The 25,996-nt window shown below is 41.3% G+C and overlaps 2 protein-coding genes across 2 annotated transcripts in view; both read right to left on the reverse strand.

Moving 5' to 3' along the window:
* Window positions 1-14,616, reverse strand: part of LOC139621502 (mitogen-activated protein kinase kinase kinase 11) — a 57,347-nt gene extending 42,731 nt beyond the window's left edge. The window contains exon 1 of the mRNA XM_071478067.1: window positions 12,587-14,616. Within this exon, the coding sequence (XP_071334168.1) occupies window positions 12,587-13,343 (757 nt within the window). The 5' untranslated portion in view covers window positions 13,344-14,616. The remainder of the gene's footprint in view (window positions 1-12,586) is intronic.
* A 3,996-nt stretch (window positions 14,617-18,612) lies between these two features.
* Window positions 18,613-25,826, reverse strand: drap1 (DR1-associated protein 1 (negative cofactor 2 alpha)). The gene is made up of 7 exons (XM_071478077.1): window positions 25,629-25,826; window positions 24,891-24,963; window positions 24,165-24,258; window positions 23,529-23,654; window positions 20,571-20,661; window positions 20,386-20,474; window positions 18,613-19,065 (listed from the first exon to the last, which is right to left on the reverse strand). Exons 1-7 carry the CDS (start codon window positions 25,668-25,670, stop codon window positions 18,879-18,881), a joined length of 702 nt encoding a protein of 233 aa, XP_071334178.1. The 5' UTR covers window positions 25,671-25,826; the 3' UTR covers window positions 18,613-18,878.
* Between the last annotated feature and the right edge of the window lie 170 nt (window positions 25,827-25,996).

Here is a 25,996-nt window from a genome sequence, read left to right on the forward strand (position 1 = left end):
ATAGGCTGACAGACAGTCTGGCAACCTCTGACCAGGCAGCTAGTGAGTGAGAGAGAGAGAGAGAGAGAGTGATAGATAGGGCATGATCATGGTGCCGAAGATGTCATCTCACAGTGAAACTAGTGCTTACTCCGCTGGAGTTTCGTCTCACAGCTCAGGGCTCACGCTATACACTGTTCACTGCGTGGAGGAATGAGTTGCTGCCAGTGAGTTTACAAACCAGAGCACGACTGAGTGAACTATGAACAGAAGATCCTGCAATCAGCCTGAGGTGGTGTTTCTTCCTCATCCCATGCACGTAAAGATGAAGTCGTGATCCACATTCCACCACCACACAGCAGTGCTGTCATTAGTTAAAGCTGAAGGTCCATAATGGTTGTGTTATTATGATACAGCTATTAAACAATGTTGCATGGCACATTGAGACACTTAAATGGCTCATTTACCACAAGACGCTCACCACGCTCTGCTGCCGAGAAACGTCGATCAGGTTTGTCAGGTCTCACCTTCTCAGGTCGACATGTCAGTGATGTCTCATTTCTTCACTTGAGTCAATAAAAAACTGTTTTGATTTGACTGTTCAGCTGTTCTTCAAGGAAAAACACCACCGGTCAACAAAGTAATGTGTGATTGCAGTAAGGGAGGTCAAAGTTGAACTGAGACGTCTGTAAAACTGGAAGACCCAAGTTGTAATAAACTATAGTCTTCCTTTATAATTATATTCATTATCAATTCATTTGTTGATTATTTCCATGTAGCTGATCAATTGCTTTGCCACTAAAATATCAGGAAATGGTATAAAATGTCCATCACAACTTTTCAGAGCCCAAGGAGGTGTTTGTTATTCAATATTTAATGATAAAAGACTGGTTATATGACCAAGACAAACCTGTTTCTATCAAACACATTCTGGCAAAACAAGCTACATGGTACTAAACATGCCCAGAGGAATATTCTGTTCCTGGGCCTCCACATTAATGCTGTCGGAGGGGGGGTTATAAATGATGCCCTGTGCAAAGTATGCAGTGCCGAGGTCCTGAAAATGGTCACTTATTAACAAGCGTCCAGTGTTCGTGTTTAAAATTAACCTTCATTAGTGCCATTTCCTTAGAAACTCTGGCAGGGGGGCCATTACTGGCTTGACCCCAGAGGCTCTGAGGTCAAGGTGGCGGTGGTGGGCACGGCTGATGTTCTGAGGTGGTAAATATGATGAAAAACAACCAGGTGCAAAAGAAAATGCACTGCATGGATTCTGCAGCATATAGTCAATGAAATAAATGACTCATAAGTCCCCTTTCTTGACAACACACAGTGAGGAACTGTACCTTTTGAACATTCCTGTTTCTGTTTACACCATACTGGGAAGAACCAAGGCCAACAGACCAATCACAATCCAGAGACACAGTGGTGGGTGTCCTCTGGTAGTTTACTGTAACGTGACTTAGACATAATATGGTAAAAGGGAGCCCGTAAACAGCAGAACACATGTCTGTTTGTCTTGAGCTTATGGTTGACCATTTACTGAAACTCGCTGCAGTAAACTCATCTATCCCCAAAGCCGTCTGGGGGCCAGGAAGTACATTTAGACCCTGACTACGAGAGTCAAAATGCTGGTAAACTTGTGAATCTGAGTTGCTAAAAAGGTTTCTGTGTTCCTGGAAATGTTCTTGAGAAAGGGCGATAATGTTCCTCGACATCTGTCTATGAGAATGTCTATGGCATTAATGTGCATCATTCACTTAATTGACAGACAGAGTTTTTGTTTTTTGTTGTTTTTTGATATAATTGTTTCAGTCTTTTTTCAAGCAAAAATACCAGTTTTTAAAATGTGAGGAGTTGATTCTTTGTCATATATGGTAACCAGAATTTTTTTTTTGTTTCCCATGCCAAGACAAAATGGTTAATGAATGAATCGATAAATAATCAGCAGTTTAATTGATTATGAAAACATTATTACATGAGTGCTCACGGGCCGGAGTTTCAACATGCTGAGGGGTCGTCGGGGCTGATGTGATCCCATCACCAGATGGATTCTAGTGTGACAAATGTGACACAGTGGACAGGCATGATTGAAAACTGGGATACAGTGATCCACAAGTTACACCAGAGATGTAAAGTGGGAGGGGCAATGGCCCCATCCCTACTTCCTTCTCCCACTACTTCCTCCACTTCCTTGTTCAGACCATACACATGTTCGAACTTAGCCTTCATTCTGATTCTCAGCTACACACCTGGAAGGTTTGGTGACTGTATCTTTTGCACCACAGACACACACACACACACATATAAACACCTGGAAATGTCCTCGAAACCACCTGTGTTACAGTGCCCCTCTACAGTCAGTGTTTTCAGGATCATATTCTGCCATGATGACACACGCGCACACACACACACACACACACACACACAAGTTATGTATTATTTTACAACTTGTGGTATGTGGTCATACCAAATATACAGCCAACCCTACACATACTATATATATATATATATATATATATATATAGATGATGTGATGTTTTTTGACAGTCTGATTTTTTTACTTTGTCTGCTTTCTTCTTGGTTTTTGTTTTCTAAACCAGAGACAATTATGGAAGTGAGTCCAGGGTATTACTGCTCTATTCCTGATAGACAGATACCTGATCTGTCTGATATGTTGTGTGTGATGTTTTATAAATACATTTTTATAAATATTTTTGATAAACATGTTGCCAATAAACCAAACCTAACACTGGAACATACTGTACATGCCAGCTATAAGTGAAAAAGAGAAGGACAAAGACAGAGAAAACAAAAGTGAAATTCCAAAAATAAATAAATATCCCCACACCCCACCATCTACACCTTACTTTGCCCACCCCCCTGCAGGACACTATGTATGATCTGACCCTCATCAAGACAGGCTACCCAGAATTCCATGCTGGATATTTTAGCATCATATAATTGCTGTAGAGCCATCAAGTAAAGTTAAATCTGAAAATGAAAGCAGCTGCATTTGGCTGTCCAGAGACCAATACATTACAGGGAGTATTAGCATATTGTTTAGCAGTGCTGTGTAGGATTTATCTATAATGAGCTAGTGGTGAACAGCAGTGACTTTATACCAACCTTATCCTCTCTGGTATTAAGCTAATATAGCTTTTTCTTGTAGAACAGATTCAAGACCTGTAATCTATCTAATTAGGATTCAACATGATGATGTTCTACAAGTCAATATATGTGAACAGAGTCAACCATGTGTACTACACCGATGTGTAATATCCCTAACTTTGCTTTTCTTTCTGAACTCTCCAAAACAAGCGAGTCTGAATCCTCTCAAGCATTTTCTCTTCCACAAAAAGATATGTAGGTTTTTTTCCAATCTGCATGGGAACTGTCTTGTGATCTGTGTGGTGAGAAAGAGGCCGAGCTGAGAGCGAGGTTTTCAGACTGGAGAAGGGAAAAAACAACAACAGATTTCACTCTGCCTGAGTTCTGGAAACCTCCCTACTTCCTGTGCGCTCTGACCTTCCAGTGTCTGCTTTTCTTTTTTCTTTTTTTTTTTCCCTCTCTCTCTCTCTCTCTCTCTCTTCCTCCCCTGCAGTTCAGTTGTTCTGCCCCTCACTCATCCTGCTTGGACACACACACACACCACAGACACACATATTCTGCAGCTTGCATGGTTCAGCGTGGGTGTGCTGTCAGTGTGTGGGCACAAATCCTTTTCTACCTACAGTACATGCAGCAGTGAATAATGTATGTGAAGACACAGGCTATATGGTGCAGATATTCTAGTATTTTTATTTTTTTTGTTATTCCAACCCAAATGTCTATTTAATTTGATTTTGTCTGAAAAGCTTGACTTGAATTTGAAGTGGTGCAATATTTTGATTAGACTTCACTCACGTATGCTTGCAGAGTTTCATTATGATTCAGGGCTGAATATGTCCAAAAAAATCATTTGCAATTATTTTGGCAGATATTACGATTGTGATATGAGTCACAATTTCATATTCAAAGAATGAATGAAATAAAAATGATGATGATGTGATTTTTGTTGGGCTCTGTCCCAAACAAGCTTTTTTCCCCCTTGCATGTGGAGAATATGATTTGTAGACCAGGGCATCTCTGAAGCACCACTGTGTTTCATTTATAACATGCTGTCACACATTTTTACCTTTTCAAAAAATTGCAGCTCCTGCAATTTGGGCCATATTTTGATTTCAAAATTATTTAGATCGATTGTTTAGCCCTTATTTCTTTGTTTATTATCACCCTGAGGTTTAATTGAGATTTGGCTTTGGAAACAGTAAAAACAGAAAAACATTTGAAAAAGTTGCACTGAAAAGTTGAAAGAGTGGCAGGTGAAGCACAATCAGTTAGAGGCTGTGATGGCAGTTAATGTTGTTCTTTCCCAAATAGATGAAAAATCAAGATCAATCCTCTCACGCATGTAATTTTACCTCATATCACACTTACTTATAGATCCACTTTACCATAAACGTTCCAAACAGCAGTGTCATTTGTGCTCATGCTCAAATCTCAAATCAAATTCCACTCAGTATTTCACCGGCGCAGTCTCACATCCTCCGGAGCAGAGGAGAGGGCCCGACCGGGAGCTGCTGACACCCAGTCGTGGAGCCAGTGCAGCTGCTGAAATGTGAGGATGGTCCAGGATGTGGCCGGATTCAGGGAAGCCTGGCCTCTGCCTTCACACGACTACTGCAACTGATTAAATTGTCATCATCGGTTGTCAAAACCCAAGAAAACATCAAACAGCATTAAAAGAACTGCAGATATATCCTCATCTAAAACTGCGCGTACATGTGTGTAAATTAGCTGCAGTGAACATGACGGTGCTGTCAGGTGCACAGAGCTCAATTTTTTGATTAAGGTAAAATGTGTAAAAAAAAATAAATTTTTTTTTTATTTTTTTATTTATATTGTGGTGGTACAGAGATACCCCAGCCTACAAATCATATCTCCAGATCTAAGGGAACATGCCTGTTTGGTACAAGATCTGGCAAAATTGACATCATGACCATTTTTATATTTTTTTCAGTGACAGTTAAATGTAAAAATGATCATTCCAACTAAAATCATGACTCATTGAGATTGCAATATGTTTTTGGTTTTTTTTTTTGGCTTGTTCAGCCCATTTTTACAGGTCATCATTATAACCCATTTTTGGTTTTGCACGCACACACTTTTAGAATGATCCTACTCAAAGTTTTATCAAATCCTTCCAAATCAATCCAAATCCCAGTCGCAGGAACAAAACTGTGTTTCTTGAAGCAGCTCATTGTGACAGTAAATCTAGTCTGAACCTCACCTCGAGGAGATGATAATTCAACAACAAAAACATCCTCTCCTGAAAGCTTTGATCTAAAAATACTATTATCGAGATTAGCATTGAAAAACCCTGTTCATGCTTGAAAAAGCCCCCGTGCTCTTCACTCCACTGTGAGCCCAGGATCTCTGGATTCTGTCTTTTCCCCACATACAGAATTAAGACAGTAGAGAAATGATAGGACCAGGCAGCTGGCTAAGCTGTACACTAACTCTATTTTTTAGATTTACATCTCACTGCATCTTCCACCTGTGTCTACCAAGAAGCACTGCTGAAGCAGGTTTTTTCTTGCATTTTGTCTGATATATAAATGGTGTATTTTCTTTCTTTCTTTCGATGGTGGCTCTTCATTCTCATGATAACTGACCAGTTCCTGTTTTCATTTTTATTTCTTTTAACCTCGCCGGACATTGCAGGCAGTTCATCATCTGGGGCCAGATGTTTAAGTAATACAGAATAATCATGGTACCAGTTTCTACACAGAAACCATTCTTTACATCGTGTGTGGCTCAGCTGAGGTGAGCGTGAGGACACGGTGAAGCAGAGAGGAGGATAACAAAGAGGGAATGTGTGACATTTTAATTGATGAGTATATTATGGATTTCAGTACAGCTCATGATTATTTTCATTATTGATTCATCTTTCAATTACTTTTTCAATAAAACGATTGGTCCTGACAGCAAATAGTGGAAAATGACTGTTACAGTTTCCCAGAGACCACAATGACGTCTCCACACATATTGTTCTGTCTGACCAGTTGTCCAAAATCCAAAGATCTTCACTTTATTATTCTCTTATCAAAATTGCTGTGGACCATTAATCAGCTGATCACTGCAGCTCTAATTATAACATCTTTATGTCCTTTTTAATGACGCTTCGTAATCGAGATATCACTAGTTTTGCCAAAACCATCTTAATTAAATATCCACTTACTCGCTTCTTCCTGAGCTTTTCAACCACATTGCATGAAGTGTGGTCCATATCTGCCACCCTTTTATCATGTGACTGAACTTAAGCCATCTCCATGGCAACTGAGCACACTCCATTTGCTCATGAAGACCATGAGATGTCCTCAAAAGCTCAGGAAGAAAAAGCCCCTCAGTGGACCTTGAGTTTACTTTGCATAAATTCTATTACCAATGTCAAGAATGAACTTTCACACTCAGATTACCCAAATTGTTCAGTGGGGATTTGAATGATACTATTTGCCCCTTCCTTGTGTCATGAATGTGTCGCCTTCAGTCTTACTATACAGTATCAAGGTGCCATTTATGGATAATGACGGTAGTGAGGCAGCATCGGCGCTCAGTGAATGAGATATACAATGCAGGAATCTCGCACAGGGGGTACATGTTTGCTCCATGTCTCCGCATGTGCTTTCAGTCTGAGAATCTGCATAAGTGCCTCCTCATTGTTTGAAAATGCATCGATGGCTCACACCCTCAGCTGTCATTTCTGGCGGCAGCTAGTCAAGATAGCAGTGAGGAGTTTCCCTACAGGTGATGTCACAGACACCGCGCGCCTCCGAAATCTATGGTTTCAAACAGCTCTTATGAACTTGGCTATGGATCAAATCATTGCAGCTGAAGATAAAAACTCACAAAACTGACATTTATTTATGCAGGAACGTTGCCGATTACCACAATACAACATGACTTTTTGATTTCAACAAGATACGTTTTTTCATGAAAACTTTATAACAGATGATACATGATTCTATGAGACAATGAGCTCAACAGGAGTAGAACTATCTCCAGATGAGACAAGCACCATCTTTGTGCTTTTCAATACCAGCGCTGCTTTGAATCAGACTGCATGACTTCTCCACTGCTGAAGTGAAGCACATGTAGCAGTCAATAAAAGATGCGACTGGCAAACTGACAGCAAAAGTCGAGCCTAATTAAATTACCAACTGTAGACAGGAATTGTATCGTGTTCTTTCTCCATAATGGCCAGCTTAACAGAATTACTGGCTCACTTATCACCTAACTACACATTACAGCTGCCTTAACCAAATATAGGTGCATGTTCAGACTTCATTAGGTTTAAATCCCCCCAACTCCTTTCTGTAAATAACTCAGCACCCCCCCCCCCAAAAAAAAAATATGGCTAAATCGCCCTCATAATTCCTCCTGCTGCACAGAGAGATGCTGGTATGTATGTTAGTGCAGTGGTAACAGGAGAGCAGTTCACCTCACACATGCAAACATCACACACCCAGCCGCCCATACAGACACACACACACAGGGGATGTTTTGAGTGCGCTGCAGAGAGGGGCACTGGGGGCCCTGAATGAAAACATGCCGGTAGAGGGATGTATCAGATGTTTGTCCGCTCAGAGGAAAAAAAAAAAAAAAAAAAGGACATGTTGATCCAAGATCTAACCGTGGCTTCTTCCTGTGAGTTCCAGCCCAGCAAGTGCTTAGCTTGGCACTTTCCCCACCAGTTCTAACTAAAGCCTCTCTGCAGAGTTTTATGGCGTGTGGTGATGCCTATAGCCGTTTTTGGATCTGTGAAGGCTTTGTTCAAATAACTTGACAGCGGACAGACTACAGCTGGACTGATAGCAAGAATTTCCCTGCAGCTGTGGCAAGAGGATATGTTGATAATTTGATTACAGAAATCTTAAGGCTGCACTCTTCAACATTTTTATATAAACAACTTCTCAAATTACTGTGTGCAATGTGAAAGGGGTTGTTTTGCAGTAAAGAATCCACAGCAGCACAAGTTTCAGGAGACTTTAATTTCTCGATTCACTCTCATGGCCGTCATCAACCTCGTTTCCAGCGGCAGCAGGTAGCTGTTTCCAGTGGAGAAGCTCTGATAAACCCGAAGGTAGCACAGGGCTGATGAACAAAGTGGAGCATTTAGCAGCTAAAGAGGGAGTCGATAAAGAAAACAGAGCTGAAGAGGGAGTGAATACTGTCCTTAAACTTGTAAAGTGATCACATGTAGGGGTGGGCAATGTGTCGATCTTATATTGTGGACGAGCTTACTTTGGCATATAAGCCACTTTTCAGATGAACCGCATTATCAAAAGGTGATATATATATAGATATTTCATTTTAAACGTTAAGTCACTGTTGACTAGGCCACTGCTAACAGTTAAACAGCTAGCCTGCCAACTGCAGCTGCCGACAGCAGTCCTTGTTCTGCTCTACAGCCTCGGCAAGTCTGGCGTAGCGGCACATGTACCAGTTATTCCCCTGGGCAGAACAAGAATTATCTCCACCCACTGCGGTCCAAAACGGTGGAGTTGCAGTCCGTCCGTGGGACAAGAGACCTGCCTGCCTATAAATGCAAAGCAGCGCTGTCCAAACGACTGCTCCATGTGAACTAAACAAAAAGTGTGATTGTTTGTGACACAATTCGTAAACAGAAGACAGCATTGTGGGCAAAGAGTAGCAACGAAGGGACGGCAGAAAGAAACAATCACAACGTCTGTTGTTGTGTTTGCAGGTTATTCCACTACCGTCCTTTTTGCCAAAAATTAAAAAAAATAATAAAAAGTCAATTACTGCTTTAAAGTCCAACGTAAATGACATCCATTTATGTGATTAAAGAACACGTTAAATTCATTTCACAATTTTACTGATAAATATGAAAAAAAAGGTCTTGGGAGATACTTCAGAAATGCTCCAAGCCTCCAGTATAAGTGTTTCATTGACAAACAATGTAAACAAACTTGTACTTGTAACTAGATCACAAGCCAAAGAAAGACTGTTTTGTTTGCAGTGGTATTGAAGAATTGGGACTATCACTTCATATCTACACGGAACAATATTGACATTTACAGCTTTAAAGTTCTCTTAAGTGCTACAGCTAACAAGCTAGCTGGCTATCTAGCCTAAAAACTGGCATTGGCAGTGCATTTCTCCGACGTGGCCGCTGTTTGATAGCTCGTGAAGCAAGTCAAGGTTGTGCAAGTCGAGATGTGTTTGATAAAAGACATCAGCCAGGCAGCTAATGTAGGTCATGGTTCAAAGTCTGAGGCTCTTTTGGAACCGCGTCGTGACCTGGGTTCACCTGTCATATAGCATATAGCTGTACTCTGGTGTGACCGTTACAGTCAGCACCAGCCAGTGAGAGATGTTTGAAAAAACAGTCCTGTTCTCATCAGTATAGGTTCAGACAGGGAAATCTCTAGGAACAACAAATAATAAACTAGATAACTGAATTCACTTTAAAGGCCCCCCTCAAATGAAAATCAAGTTTTTAACCTTGTCGATATGTTTTTATATGATACAAGACATATCATAAGCTATATAAGCAGTCAGCGCCATAGCTAAGCAGTTCCACCTTGAAGCTGCACTACACCAATGACAGTCTCAAAAAAAACGGATTCAGACAGCCAGGGATTCCTACATCACCAACCTGAGGAACCAATCCCATCAACTTGTACAGAGAGTCACAGTTTGCATTAGCAAGCTAAGAAGCTAACAAACAACATAAACAAATAAATTATGCTAACCACACTAACCGTTCTGATACGACTGCTAGTCACCAAATTTGGTGCACAACAGATTCTTCATCTGAGTCTGGGTCTGACTGGGGCTCAAACGCGTGGCCGAGTCTCTCCGAGGTTTCCTTCAACCCTAACCACCTTGATTGGCACTGCTCTTTCACCAGTCCAACCTACTGTCAGCAGTGGTGGTGGGCAGGGCAGGAGGCTTGATCCAGAATTTCTCAATGAGGAAGTAAGCGTAAATGTGCTCTACGTGAGAAAACCATGACAAACTATTAATCATAGCAGTGTATTTTTACACAGAATCAAGCAACTCTGTAGGAGGACCTGAAACCGCTTTGAGACAGCCACAAGATTAAAAAGAAACAATGAGTGAGTGCATAAGCTGTGAAAGACTCCCGCCCCCAAACATACAGACACAACAGTGACAGACGGAGGCTCCTCTACTCTCTGTTCTGTATTTACTTTTGGTGGAATCCCAGTTATGGCCTCTCACCCTTACCAACAGCATCTTTCCAACAGGCCAAAGCGCTCCACTGGTCATTAGCTAAAGCTTCACCTCTTGGCAAGGTCTTCAGGTATAACGACTATTCACCTGAATCCATCACTGTAGCAGCTGGCCCAAAGGGTCAAAAGTAATCTCCTTTTTAATGTGTGCGTAAGCTGGTGGTCTCTAGCTTCACCTAGTGTTTTGGGTAGTTGATATCATACTTCAGTGTAATATGATGTAAAAGAGTGATGTTTTATCATCATATCATCATAAAAGGTGTTGTTCTTCAACAACCTACCCCAGCGCTTCTCTTTCAATTACTTCCTACATTGTCTGTATGCAACGCATCTTGTTGTCACACAGCATTTCGGTCCACTTAAAGCTACAGTTGGAAAGAGGGTTTCTGCCTCCTCTATGACAGATTTCTTCCTGTATGACTGCAGCGCGCTGGCGCAAAATGGCAGCTCTAGAAAGAAGAACTTACGCCATTATTCTGAGGAACTGACACCATAATCTGAGGTTCACCATTGATGCTTCAGTACATTGTGTACTGTCGACCCAATGGCCCCATTATCTGATTTTTACTTTACTTTAGGGCACACTTTTCCTTTATGCCAAGATGCTGTTGCACCTGTGCATTAAACCTGTCAACACCTCACTTTACAGCGTGGCTCATTATTGTCAAACTGATAGGGCGTTACTTGAAATGCAAACCCCCCACATCCACACACACACACACACAATCCCCACTGCTCCCATCCGCCCACTCCACACCCCCTGCACCACCACAACAGGATATTGCTCAGTGGCACAGCAGGGTTATGGCTGTATGGAGACATGTAGGGACAGGCCAGGGACAAAGATTCAGACAAGAATTAAAAAACAAGAGGCAGGAGGAGGCAGGAGAGCGATACCATCTCCCAGTGCACAGAGAGAGGGATTGTGTTCACTTTGACCTGCCTCATATACAAAGATTATATTAACAGAACTCCTCTTTTTTGCACTGCAGGAGACCTTTTTTTTTTTTTTTTTTTTAGTGGAAAAGTCTTACTGGGAAAGAACCTTGACACAGGGGGGATGATAAACAAGGGCTGAAACAGAGGAGATGCTGAAGGGACACTGACAGAAACAGTCAGTGCTCTGTCAAAAGTTAAAAAGATGGAACTGTTCAGGGAAGTCTGGGAGAGAGGTAATCTCACGATGTGTTGAATAGGGATTGTATTATTTAAACAAACCTTGAATGAAGGGTGTTAACCTTCTAGAGCCCCAAAATAAGGCCATATTCTCATAAACTACAGTACTTTTGTGGTTTCAGTTGTTCCCAGTTTAACAAGGAGCAACCATTATCTTTTTCTATTTTGGTGTGCTTAAGCAATCAGGATGCACAGTAACAAGACAGGATGAGCAGAGGGAAGTTGAATATCTTTTGCACGGCAAGAGATGCAGCCACAGAGCTGACAGGGATTATATGCTACATCGCAGCAAGAATGATAATGACAGAGGGGAGGCTGGTGTAAAATTCAGGTGGCTCAGTGTTACCAGTGGTACCATTAGAGCTGAGAAAGGAACTTGCTCTGCTTCAAAAGGTGGAGGGAGTGGGGTGGTGGCAGAAAGCTTTATCAGCAATACATCTCTCCCCAGTGTAGGTTTAATGACAAGGTTCAATGTGCACGTGTCTGCCCCCGAAACACTGACACAAGACCTTTCCCGCTGCCCCCGGACGGTGTCAAAGTCCAAAGAGTGAGTTGTGACGGTGCTGAGACGGAAAAGCTTCCTCTTGAATTCCTGACCTTTACTGGCAAAGCATGGCATTTCATGCTATCATCAACACATATTTGCAGGCCTTTCGGTCTCTGTAGCCTTGGCCTACCTTTCACAGCCTGGAAGTCATGTGACCGGGCTTCAATTCAAACAGATGTGCTGTCGTCCTACTAACCTTACATGCTTCGTTATGACCTTGACCTATTACTCAAGATAAAGCTGATATACAACCCCAGGACAATGACTAACTGTAACAATTGTGGTACAGATTCAAAAGTAGAGTGATAATTCAATTCCCCAGACTAATGAGATGTTTGAGTTAATAATTCTACTGGAGCAGAGGCTTCTCAGGATGTTGAGAGAGTTTAAAAGATTGTCTTTGTTCTAGATATGACAATGTAAACACTAAAAGATTCCTTTAGCAACTCTGCATACACTAGTACACCATGTTCCATCAGAGGCAGAAGGCTGGGTAAATATGTTTATACCCTACCATCACTGTAACCCTGAGAGGCATGGGGTAGACTGATCAATGACTTACTGTTGTTGGACTTGAGATCCCGGTGGATGACAGGGACGATGGCTTCGCTGTGCAGGTACAACATCCCTTTGGCTATCTGCACGGCCCAGTTGACCAGGACGTGTGGCGGGATGCGACGCCCCGCCAACGCCCGGCTCAGCGGCCCACCTGAGGCATACTCCATGATGAGGCACAGGTTGGGCTCCTGCAGGCAGACACCTTTCAGGGCTATGATGTTAGGGTGGGTGAGCATGGCGAACAGACGGGCCTCTTGCCTCACATTCTGAGCCGTCACACTGATGTCCTCATCCGGGTCTTGACGAGCGGCCTTCACGGCCACCAGGCCACCTCTCCATGTACCGCGATACACCTTCCCGAAGCCCCCGACCCCGATGACCTCCTCCAGGCTCAGCTCCCGGAAATCCACCTCCTCGGGTTCAAACTCACCCACCACGGCCGGGCTGAGCTCGCCAACCACGCTGCTGCCTGGAAGCTTCCCATATCCGCTTGGCTTGAAGGAGCCATAGTTGGATGGGAAGATGCCCACCTTGTTGTTGACTTTACCCGCCCACCAGCCCTCATCCCCTGATATCTCAGAGTCCAGAGAGAGGACTTCAACCAGGTCTCCTTTACGCAAGGTGAGCTCATCTTTACAGGATGCCTCGTAGTCAAACAGGGCCGTCCACACGGGATTAGTGAAGTTCCCTTTTTGTGATTGTTCCAAATTTTTCCAGTTCGATAGTGGGCCACGACTGAATATGTTCTTCAGTGGCTCCATGGAGCCTCAAGCAGATGTTTTGACTGGATCTGATTTTGCACCCCAAGGGTTTGAAAATAAAGTACAAAGGAGTACTTTATTGCGCCTCGCTCCCTTTCCTGTCTTTCTTGTTGGTTCATCAGGGACCAGTGAAATGTGTTCAAAAGCTTGACCAACAAGTGGAACGCAGGAGAGGATTCAAAGATAACTGAAGTGTCTTTCATTCATCTTAACATGAAATGCAAAGGCCTCCATTTGGAAATGCAGAACCAGTCAAGAGGCTGCTTTTGTTTGATGATGGCTAAGTGTATCAAGGCTTAGAAAGGCAGCACTGTCTCCACTGAATTTCTCTCTGTGTAAGTGATGTGGTATGTGGTTTCCCAACACATGGTTTGAGCACAATATCATTTCACCGGCCTGCACTTAAGAGGCTGTTGAATCACCTCATTATGGGCAAATTAGCTCTTCACTTCCCTCATCCGAAATTGCCACCTGTTGAATTGTGATTATGAAGACTAAAAGTAAAAGGACAAAAATACAATGGGCCGAAACGTGCTGTAAAATACCTCAAGTGCTGTAACTGCAGCTCCAAATTAAGCTTCCCACAAGTTCTAACTGTCCGTTTTGAGTTTTATGTATTTTTAGCCATCCAGTGCAGTGGCCACCACAAGCAGGAAGCGCTGAGAAGCGGAGAAGAATAGCAGGAAAGGAGCATTCAGTCCAGACAACCAGTGTTTTACAAGTTTCAGGGCTGACCAGTTCGCATTATTGAGCCCACATCTCCGATAACCGCGTCTGACCGCAACTTTGCGGCGCTGCCGCAGGAAATCCCGCATCCCGCTCTGCGAGAGTATCCATAATGACGGTGTAATCAGGAGCACACAGCGAGCTGGCTTTTATCATAACACCACACTGACGAGCCGCCGACTCTGTAACAGGAAGAGCTGTCCAAACCTGCCTGGCTCTACTTTCCAGGGAGAGCCGCGCAGCGAGAACTAGTCCCGCGGGTTCCTCAGCGCAGTTCAGCGGGCGGCCCGGCCCAGCTCGGCGGCGGCGGTACAGTCGCGGTCCCAGCGGCACAGTGACTCCATCCCCACTTCTCCTCACGCTCCTCTTCCTCGGCCAGCGCTCCCTCGTCAGGACCTCGAACCACCTCTACGTCTGCGCTCACAGTCAGTCGAGAGGGTGGGGTTTCAAAACTTTTCCTCTCCCGACAGGAAAAGAGTCAGATGACAGGCCTCGGTCGAGTCAGACGCGCTTCGCTGTCCAACATCCGGTTGTCGCTGTCAAAGTAAAATCGAGATCGATTAGTACTTTTGAACCTGTAAAAGGAAAAAAAAAAAAAGTAGCTCAAAGAAGAACCACATGTTACAACTTCATTACATACACTGTAACTAGGGAATCTAACTGCTCTAGATCTTGAGAAAATCATGAAAGCCAAAGCTAATGACATAAGACATTTCCATGTGGTCAGTGTGAAGATTAGATTGCATGGACAATAAAAAATAAGAGGAAGGTCACTAACACAGTCTGCGTGTCCTGTGTAGATTTTTGCTTGATTTTGCTTTCCCTTGCAATCAGAAAAGATGTTATTTTAGCACTGTAAATTGTTCTTTCAAGTTAAAGCATTAAAGCAAAATGGCAGACAAATCATACCCAAAAAAGCAAGAAGTGCACAAATAGGGCTACAATTGAAATTATTTCAAAGCAGTGTTCATGTACTAGTAATCATCTAACTGGGTACACCCTTTTTATAGTGGCTACCGTCTATGTGTACAGCTCCGTGTACAATCCATGTGTATAATGTGTTTATGAGACTTTTATTTTGAATTTACGATTTCCATCTCTATTTTCAAGCTACTACCGGTGCAGACCACTGGAGATGCGTCAAGCTCGCAAACACTACCTAAAAAACGTAGGGGAAGTGAATATCTTCAAATTAAGTACATTTTGTGAACAGCAGGAAGCTATTATATTGTTGAAATTACCTGAATTGTGATTTTTATCTGATTGTTTAAAGATGTGATATTTTGAAGAAAACACTCGTCTAATTAACTGCAGATTTTCTCTTGACCAAAAGACACGTTTTAATCTTGCTCTTATTTTGAAATTCACACTAGAAGTTTTTTTTTTGTTGTTTATTATGGCTTACTTTACATTGTTGGTAACAGGTGCTGAATGAACATGAAAGAGCAAAAATGCTCAAAAACCTTTACCAAAAGCTAATCCTTGATACGCCACAAGTAAGGGAGGGAAAAGTCAGTGTTCTTGAAGATGCTGATTCTTTTTCATAGGTCTAGTTGTCTTCCACATATGTTCAAGTGGTGTTATTTTACAATCTGCATATGTTTAGTATATTAATGTACCCACTCAAACATACATTCATACAGCACTTTTTTCTGCACACACAGTGTTTTTCTATTATACCCACACACTCACACACCAATGTCACATCAAGGGCTATTGGGGCTTCAGCATCTTACCCAGGTCAGTTAGGTAGTTAGTTCATTTTATCATGCCCATACTAGATGATATTACAAGACACAAGATGCAAAATCAATGTTATTCCTTTGTTATTCCAAACAAAATATTGAATAGTTCCCAGTAAAAAGGACAATAAAAAAAACAAATAAAACTCATTTTCCGTATCACTGAGATTGCACACAGAACAAATCCACTTTTCACTTTACTTGCAAATGTATGCACCAAAAAAAAACCCCAACATTTTGCACAAGTATTAGTGGTGCACACGGTCGGCCTTTAGTTTTACTCTCCTAGTTGCTGGAGCAGCCTTCTGGAGGACCTGAAATGTGCTTAAACTCTGTACTACACTTAAGTAGCCTATAAGTTTGAGGTAGTTGTATCTAAGTATTTCCTGCTGCTTAATAGTAGTATAGGTAAGTATAAGACACTGTATATTAGATTAACTTTTTGAAAGGGGCCACTTAATCTGCATTTTACTTTTGATACTCTAAGTACATTTTGTAGGTAACACTGGAATAGGATTGTTTTTTTACAGTAGTGCTGCTACTTTTCCTTAAGTAAAGGATTTCCGATTGTACCTTAACCATTCAGTGGTTAGCCTTCTTTTCCCTGTGTATAAAACCAAAAGAAGATTGCCTCGCCTTACTCTGATGTTCATTAGACGACAAAAGATCCCACATGCCACCAACCATGGTGGAGCAGCGACATAAAACCCAGAAAGTATTTCAATAAGCCTTAAGTACAGATCTGAGGGGACATTATTAATGAGTCGGTTCTGAGAGTTCTCTCTGATCGAGACCACACATTGAAAGGCTTTTATTCTTGAAAAAGGTCAAGGAATTGCTTTTAACTACATTTTTCCATGTTTCCAAAAGTACAGAGCACTTCAGAGTCAGTGGCCTGACGGGAGGGGACGGAATCAGAGGGCCACCTCTGGCCCCGCCGGCTGCCGTGTGGAAACAGTGTGCTTCCTCCTGTCAGACCTTTGATGGCTCTCCTTCCCTGCCCCATGGCTGCCGTTTGTTTGGACACCGACGTGCTAAAGTCAACCACCTACGACCCCCCCCCCCCCCCCCCCCCCACATACACACACACACATTCACACGCACCAAACCCCACCCTCCTCGCAGTCCGCTGAGTCAACGCTTGTGCAGGAAGGATGCAGTTGTTTATGTGGCCTCGGCTCTGCGTTGCCTGGTGGGTGGGTGGGGGGGGGGATGGACTGTTTAAAAAAAGTAAAGAAAGGCGGGAGGAAGAGGAAAGAGGCTGGGCACACACGCAGCGCAGTGAAGGCGCAGTGTGCCGATGATGGCAACAGTCAGCGCTCTGTGCACACGCCTCCACAGACCTGCAGCGTCTTCTGTTTATCTGACTGACGGAGGCCGCAGCGCTGAGGATGAATACCACCACTCGTCTGTCAGCTTGCATGAGTCATTGGCCAGTAAATCAACATCGGATACATCCATGGGAAACTTTTCTATATTACAAAAAAACAGAAAATAAAGAAATCAAAGCAGCGAGAAGGCACAGCATTGAGTCAGGACCACAGAGGACGTGCTACATGCCTGTGAAACGGAAAAAATGAAAGGGGAAGCTCTTTGAAACCCTCTGCTTCAAGATGCTGCAGGAGTCAGGCTCTGCCCCTCCGGCCAGCAAATAAAGAACTGTGTCTAAAACAAACACCGTCTCAGATTAGCTTGATGTGAAAAGCATTTCAGGCTATTTCATCTCTGATCTGGAAAACACAACAAACTTAAACAATGGTTGCTTTTTTAATTGAAATATGAACTTTATTTCACCCATACAAAATAAAAAGAATGTTAAAAGTTTACAATACAGTGTCAGCTGTCTATTTGGAAACATTTCATACTGAGACTGACATATAAATGGGAGCCATCTTTGTTTTCAATGGATACATCTAAAACAATCTAAGATAAAGGAGGAAGTTACTCAGAATTGGAGGGGTGGCCAGAAGAGAAATTAGAGGGGACAAACACCTTTAAAAACAAAGTCATAGTTCAACAGTCACAGTATACTTCTGATGGGCCATTCGAGGGGAATTTAATGGTCGTATAAAATAATAAAGGAGGTCGAAATGCCTGACAGCATCAAAAATAACAACACTGTAAATCTTTAACCTGCTGATATGGTTGTCTTCAGGGCTGTGGTCATGGAGGTTTACAGTTCTCTTGATAAAAAACATGAATTAAAAATAGAAACCAATTCAAAAAAGCTGTGGCTAGCTAACCTATAGTAAAAATACACCTGCTTCCTTGTTTATGTTACAGGCTGACAATTGAACTGAGTAGCAAGTTGTGGCGAAGCCCGGAAGTAGGGCTCACATCTTAACAGCAGTAATTCTTAGCCGATAGACAACGTAGTAATATAACACTTCATGGGTGAGACAATGACCTCCCGTTCCCTTAGACAAGTGCTGATCACCTCTCTGATACTTCACAAGCTGTTGCCCTGAACTCATCTCTATTAATTGCCTTTTTTATGAGCATCAAAGGCTGCAATAAGGCTTTAACTACCACTTACAGAATTTTTTCAGCCAACCTGAGGGTTTACATGATGACTGATCAGTTCACTTCATCATGTCTACTACAGAGGACTGAGGAAGAAAGAAAAGTGCCAAAAGAAAAAGCTACAAGGCAACACAAACCACACCTATCCTGTCTGCAGGGGCTAATGGCAAAAACAGTGACGGCCATTTTTAATAGTCAAAATAGAACGACTGACTTGTTAAAAAACATCCGTATTGGATTCTCCTCCTACAATAAAATAAAAGCTTTTTTTAAAAAAAAAAAAAAAGAAAAAAAAAAAAGAAAAAAGAAAATTAAAACACATAATATAAACCAGTTTTCTGTCTCCTGCGGTGGTGTCTGTCACAGCCGGCTGTCAAGGGTTTTTCTGTCAGTGGGCTGTGATGAAGAGTCTTTCCCTCTTCTGCTTAGAGCGGCCGCCGCCATTACAACTTAAGGAATCAAAAATAACGTTGAAAGAGCGTGTGTGTTCGTGTGTGTGTGTGTGTGTGGGAGCAAGTGGTGGAGGAGGCAGGAAGACGGAGAGCTAAGAGTCATAGTCTTCATCGTCATCATCCTCGTTTTTGTGCGGTGCAGGGGCTGGGGGAGGTGGTGCGACACTCATCATGGAGGGGTGGGGGGCGAAGGCCATGCCGCCCTGGGGCTGTGCTGGAGCCATGCTGCCCATAGAGACCATATTGCCCATGTGCATGTACTGGGGGGCCGTGTTTGAGCTGTGGGGGTACAGGCAGAGGTGTAAACCAGGTGTTAGAAATCATGTCTATGAAAATGAAATGCAGTCTGAGAAACTGCAGTCTCTGAACACATCAACTGTGAACTTACATGTGGTATCATTTCTGTTGCAGTCAGTCTTTGCCACTGCTTTCAGCTCTCAAGCATCTAATTATACTGTATACAGTTAGTGTCGAATAAGGACACTCATTATGTGTGTGTATTATACACTTATAGTCGTTGTGAACTGTTTTTGCAGTATATATGTGTATATGTGCTTGACTTCCTGTCAATCACTGCCAATCAAAGCAAAGAACTTACTGTAGATAATTGAATAATTGTCTTTGATCATCCTCTGTTTCCTTTGTGCAAACTGCATTTCTCTGAACAGGTGGCACATCATTTTTAGAAGTACAATAGATGCAGTGAACTTCCAGTAAGCACATTTAGAATCAAACAAATGATCATACAAGTAACAGACATGACATTTTTCCTCTTTTAATAAGCATTAAAAATCACCAGTACACTCACAAAGTCGGCACAACCTGTCTTGGTCTTGGTATGTACAGTGGCTTATGGAAGCTAATGTTAGCTAACTTTAGGTTGATGTTGCTGTGTTCCTCAATGACTTGATGGCTCTTCTCTCCTTGTGTTACTGTTACACTATGTTTTAACTTTCCGTTATCTTGTAATTGTGACTGAAGGCCACAGTGGCTGCTGTTTAACATTATATAGTCTCCCTTTGAAGATGGATGTGGATTACTGACTATCAGTGTGTCTTGAGTGATCAGCTCTAAATTCAATGCACTGTGACGCCACAGTGCATGCACAATATCTGGCACCTGAACAAGACAAAGCGGCAGTGAGTTCAAAAATGGTATAAAGTAGGTAGAACCTTTACCATGTTCTCACGGGCCCCGTCAGTGATGGAATTACACTTACTTTGCTCCTGATTACTGACCAACAATGCTCATTGTCATCAAATTAATGTCTGAAAGGGGCTCAAATTGTGTCCCTGACCACATTGACAGACTTCCTATTCAACAATGTCACTGGATCAACACATTGGTGGATCCAGTGTTCTTTTGTGGACTCCTATCTCTTATGTTATTTAAACCATTTTAAAATCCCCTTGTTTTCACAAGACACAGATGACAGTATGTACTTGCACAACCCTTCTCTGACTATGCAGCCTGAGAGGACAATTACAAAAGACTCGAGATGCACACAGTGGTGCCAGATGTGAACTGTAACCTGTCTTGAGAGGTTTTAGACACAAACTGGTTCTACAGGATCTCAACAGAGACGGTCTGCATCCATACCTGTGGAACCTGGATGCAGCCTGTAGATTTGTGCTTGACTGAGAGCCATCATCCTCGTCCCCTTCTGTCTCGCTGTCTTCAGAGTCATCCTGTCTCCATCGTGAGGAATACAAAGTGAGCCATCTGACAATAAATCATTGAAACTGTAGAAAGTTATTGGCCTCTGCATACAAATCAACTCCCACCTCTTGCTCTGACTCTGTGCCAGACAACTTCTTGTCCTTCCCTTTAGAGCCTGCCCCTCCATTCTTACGTCCAGATCCTGGTTTTCGACCTCTGGAGAAGAAAACAAAAAACAATGAAAAGTTACGTTATGACGTGAAAATAGTTATTCTCTCATCTTTTAACTAGAATTGCTGCCTCACAGTTGTATGCAGCATTTTCATCAAGGTCTGTCCAGAGACATTTAATATATGTAGTGACAACTTCTTTGTGATAAGGAATACATAAATATTGACTTGACTTTGTTAAGCTTGGTTGGTCTTGTTCAATCATGTTGTAAATCTTGGTGTAATTGAGGAAGGGGATCTTAGTTTCAGTGACCACATCAAAGCTGTAACTGAATCTGTGTTTTGGCATCTCAAAAACAGAGCTAGGGTCAGAGACCTCATGTCTGACCAAGACTTGGAGAAATGTATTCGTGCCTTTATATTTTCCAGAGTTCAGAGACCATTAGACAGCTACAGTTTATTCAGAAAGCTGCTGCTAGGATTCTGACTAAAACTAAGAAAAGAGAGCATATTACTCTTTGCACTTGCACTTCAAGTCAGATACAGAACTGAAGTCAAAGTTTTACTTGTTGTCTACAAGTTACTAAATGGTCTGGGCCCTAAATATATTTCAAAAATGTTCGATGTGCAGTATATCAGCCTAATAGGTCTGCAGGAGCTGGGCAGTTAGTGGAGCCTAGAGTTAAAACTAAAGAGGGTGAAATGTCTTTCAACCACTATGCTGCCCACCGCTGGAACCAGCTCCCAATGGAAATCAAATCTGGCCAAACTATAGCTTGCTTTTAAAAAAAAAAAAAAAAAAAAAGCTAAAAACTGCTCTGTTCTCCACTGCCCCCATTTAATCTTTTAATCTTATACTTTAATTAGATATTACCCATTTTACCTCTGTTTTCATGCTTCTTTTATTTCTGTATATGATTATGTTCTATACAAATAAATTTGCTTGCCCTCTGGTGTATGTCTGTTGTATCATGTTGAAGTTCAATGAGAGAAACAAAAATTCCTTGGATATTCATATAATTGGCCAATAACAGTAGACAACACTTCAAATATGGACGTTGCTGTTAAATAATGGCCAGAAAGATTTTTTCAGAACACTATGATGTCACTGTGAAGTTAATCTTTACTAATAATAATAATAATAATAATAATAATAATAATAATAATAATAATAATTTTTTTTTTTATGTATGGGCACCTTTCAAGGCACTCAAGGACACATTACAACACACAGTAGTTAGTTAAAATGCAAGTACAAGGCACAAAATAAATTTGAATAAATTAACTGCATAAAATAAATATGAATAAACACTAGTGAGCTACACAGAATCAGCGAGCTTTGACCTTTTGGATACAAAATGTCATCACTTCGTTTTATCCTATTAGATATTTGTGTGAAATTTTGTCATTATTAGTATATAAATTCTTGTGAGGTCACAGTAGCCTTAACCTTTGATCACCAAATTCTAATCATTTCATCCTTGAGTTCAAGAGGATTTCTATACCAGATGTAATGAGATTCCAGATATATCATACTCACAAGAGTGGGACAGACGTGAGGTTGCAGTGACCTTTGACCACCAAAATCTAAGCAGTTCATTCTTGAATTTAAGTGAATGTTGTGTGGCAAATTTGAAGAAATTCACTCACGTGACTCACGGTCGTGCTACAAGATTTTACATCAATTCCTTGGTTTGTGCCGACCAGACTATATGACTGGTCTGTTTGCTGTCTGGTCTGAAAACTGCTCACAGAGGGAATCAAATAATAAAACACTTTTTGTCATTTAAAAACATTTTGCTTTCATCAAGATTAGTTAATTCCCCTGTTCTTTGTAAATTAATATTGTACTTAAATCGTACACACTTATAAATTATATAATAATATTTTGTGCATAAATACCCATTTCATATATATCTGTTGAAACAAAAAATAGCCACCCACATTTTAAGAGCTTATAAAACAGATTTTTAAAAAATAGAAAGTTATTCTACAGCATAAATGTGCAAGACAGTTGCACCCAAATGGAAACTTAAAATCATTAGAGATAACTTCAAAGTCGAGAATAATTCAATAAGTCATTTATATTCGAAGATGCTGTGACGCCACATGCCTCATCCCCAAAGCTGAGAAGCTTAATGCCACTTTAAATAGTATCAGAATCGAATCAGCCGCACTGTTTAGTGAAAAGAAGACTTTCTACTCATTTCTGTATAATTATCTGCCAGACAACACTCAATTTAGCTGCAGCGCAAGTGTTTGATTTGACAGTCAATGCTGCTTTCACTTCTCTACAACCTTCAATAGTTAGTTCTCCTTCTGTGGAGCTAAGGAAAGAATTTGGCTTTTTATTTTTGGCTTTTGATAATGTTATAATCACGGAACAAAATGGAATGAGTAATAAGGTAACACTGTAGGGAAGACTAACACATTATTTTAGTTCATTTCAATTTACAGTAGTAGCTGCTCCTGGAAAAGGAAAAGGTAACCGGCCCTGTGTCTGTGTAAAGATTGTGCTCCTGTTAGTGATGAGCAATTCTTTTCTTCCATGTAATAAATTAGGTGCATGAACTAGAGATGACACAATGACAAATCAACTAACCAAGTGATAAACTAGAGTAATGAGTCAAACTTAGCTGCATGATACAGTGACTGGACATGGCACACATCATGTGTATGTGTATGTCATGTGACATGCAGACCCGAGCTTCAGGGTGTCAACTTTGTTGTATTTGACTGTTTAATTCCTTGGTAGTCATGGAGTTATACTAACATATATGAAAGGGGATCCTCCCAGGCAAATGAGACTAGTGGTGCTGGTTTTGTGGTTATGTGTGTGTGTGTGTGTGTGTGTGTAAGTGTGTGAGTGTGTGTGAGATAGAGAGAGAGAGAGAGAGAAAGAAAGAGTGATACCTGCGAGGGACTTTTTCTCCTGCCCCCTCGGTGTGGTTTTCTTCCCCCTCACCCTGCATGTCTGGCACAGTTGCCACCAGGTCTTTTAAGAAATCAAACTGTTGTTCCAGTTCAATACACTGTTTTCTGTGAACACACGCACAGTTTTCAATCAGATTACTGCCTTCTGTACAGACTTAAAAAACATTCTGAGATGAGCAAAATCTCAACTTCATATCAAATAGACAAAGAGATAAAATGGGATTACATATTCATTGCGACAACATGAACAACCGCACAGTACGATTCTCTTGGCAGATACATCTTAGTCATGACCAGAAATACTTTCAGATACAGCACGAGGGATTTAATTTGGCAGTGTTTTGCAAATCCACTCAGCTGCACTATCAAAGTAACAGTAACATATGTATGTCTTCATCTAAATCCAAAGAAAATTAAGACATAACACCTTTCCAGCTACAAGTATCCAAAATCAAATTACAACTTTAATATGATGTGTGTATCCAGTGGCCTGAATTCACATCCCTGGTATGATACTTAGAATGAATTTAACAGAGGAATCCGAAGACGTCCAACTCAAACACAGTGCAATATGGACCAGCTTCTTCATAAAGACACACAAACACAGAAACTTACAAATGTGATGTTGTCATTGTCTTTGCATTCCTGGACTGGGTGACTTGACAGGCCTTTGTTAGCAACGATTCCAAAAACAGCTCCAAGGCTCTCGCTGATGTCTCAGTTAAGGAAAGTTCGATATAGCAGGTCTATGTCCTTTACTACAATAAACTGATTCACTTTCCATGGCCTAACTTCCACTGTACCTGCACGGTGCCTGATAACTTTCAAATCTGAAAAAATAAAAAACATGAACAGCTTGCTCAGGTTTAACAGAACAGGCTGATCTGGACACAATTATTACAATGAATATTAATGATGCAACAAATATCACTTCCCTCCACCAATGCCTATCTTTTGAAATACTACCTCATAGAGTGCCACTCCACAATTTATATTAAATTTTGAGTCAGACTAGGAGTGCATTTTTTTTTCACTTGTTAATCTATCATATATCTTTAAGGTTATTCATTTATCTAGAAAATGTAAATAAATAAATAAATGCCCATCATAAATTCACAGAGCCCAAAGTGATGTCTTAATGTTGCTTCACGTTAAAACACAAACTAACAACAAATCTTAAATTTTCAAACAATTATTTAAACTCCAAATTATAATCTTCAATTACTTCGAAGACTCTTGACTGAATGAATGGTGCAATTTGGATAAATTAAACACCAGTCTCTGAATTCAAACCTTTCATACACATGAAGAAACTGTGAAGATATTTGGCAGGAAGGATACAAATAATAACGGGTACTGCCGCAGCCACTTTGCCTATTTCTTCATCTGTCTGCATAATCTTCTTAATCCTCGCCTGTAACGACAAAAGGTTTAACTTTAAGTGCGTGTGCAAGACGAGTCTGTATGTGTGAATACGATGACACAACAACACGTTTTATGATTATTATCAGCAGCAGGCTTAAAGACAACTTTTGTTTATCAAACCCAAGGCACGTTAAATGTTAGCAAAAAACAATACATCACATTTTTGAATGGGGATCGTAAGTGGACTTTCATGGCATGTATGTTTAAGCCCCACCATTCATTTCATGATGATCAGGTTTGCTGTAGTGTATGCCCTGTGAGTATCTCCAAAGTTTGCTTATTGTGCAGATACAAACAACAGATTTATACCGTCCAGTTTCACCTAGCTTGTCATGCTAAAAACAATGTTAATGAGTGGAGTCGCTAGCTAACTTACGTTGTATGCTTTAAATGTACCGTAACAAACACTGGGATGAAAGGAAAGTTAGCCAATTCAGTGAGGCCAGCGACGCTGGTATAATGCAACGTTACTTCACACAAATGCAATGAACATTTTAGTGGTAAACTGCTTCTGTTTGTTGGTTGACTTGTTAGCTCTACAGGCAACAAAACAGGCCGAATCTTACTCAAGCTAGCTAGAGAAGTTAGCTTTGTATCGTACGCTTTGCTAACGTTAGCTTGTCTTAACACCGGTTCAGCAAAGTTTAAACTTACCGGAGGGAATCTGGCGTTGTATTTCTTCTTTTTGCTGGGCATAATTAAATTACGTGGATGGCTACCCTAAAATAAAACACAGTATATTCTGGATTATTATTTTATATCATATGTAAATCGCCTCCACCGCGCACACACCAGATAGCGGCAGCTAGCCGGCTAACTCGTTAGCACGTCGTCGTCACTCGTTCCCTGTTGCCTGGCAGGTTACTTTGGTTCCGCAGGGTCCCTGCGCCGTCATTTTGGAGCACACTAGGAAAATAATGTGGCTTAAATTGTGTTAATTCTGTGTCAATAATGTAACGGTAAGACTATAGCAAATGATAGATAAAAAAAAAAGGCAAAAACTAACAACTTGCATATAGGTG

The sequence above is a fragment of the Trachinotus anak genome, unplaced genomic scaffold (genome assembly GCF_046630095.1).
Source record: "Trachinotus anak isolate AG129_WGS33_773 ecotype Australia unplaced genomic scaffold, CSIRO_AGI_Tana_v1 ptg000005l, whole genome shotgun sequence".
NCBI classification, from domain to species: domain Eukaryota; kingdom Metazoa; phylum Chordata; class Actinopteri; order Carangiformes; family Carangidae; genus Trachinotus; species Trachinotus anak.

Coding starts and splice junctions, on each gene's coding strand:
- drap1 (XM_071478077.1), bottom strand. CDS start 25,670: ATGCCCAGCAAAAAGAAGAAATACAACGCCAGATTCCCTCCG. Junction 24,964..25,628: donor ACAACGCCAGATTCCCTCCG/GTAAGTTTAAAC, acceptor TTGTCGTTACAG/GCGAGGATTAAGAAGATTAT. Junction 20,475..20,570: donor GCACAGAGTCAGAGCAAGAG/GTGGGAGTTGAT, acceptor CGATGGAGACAG/GATGACTCTGAAGACAGCGA.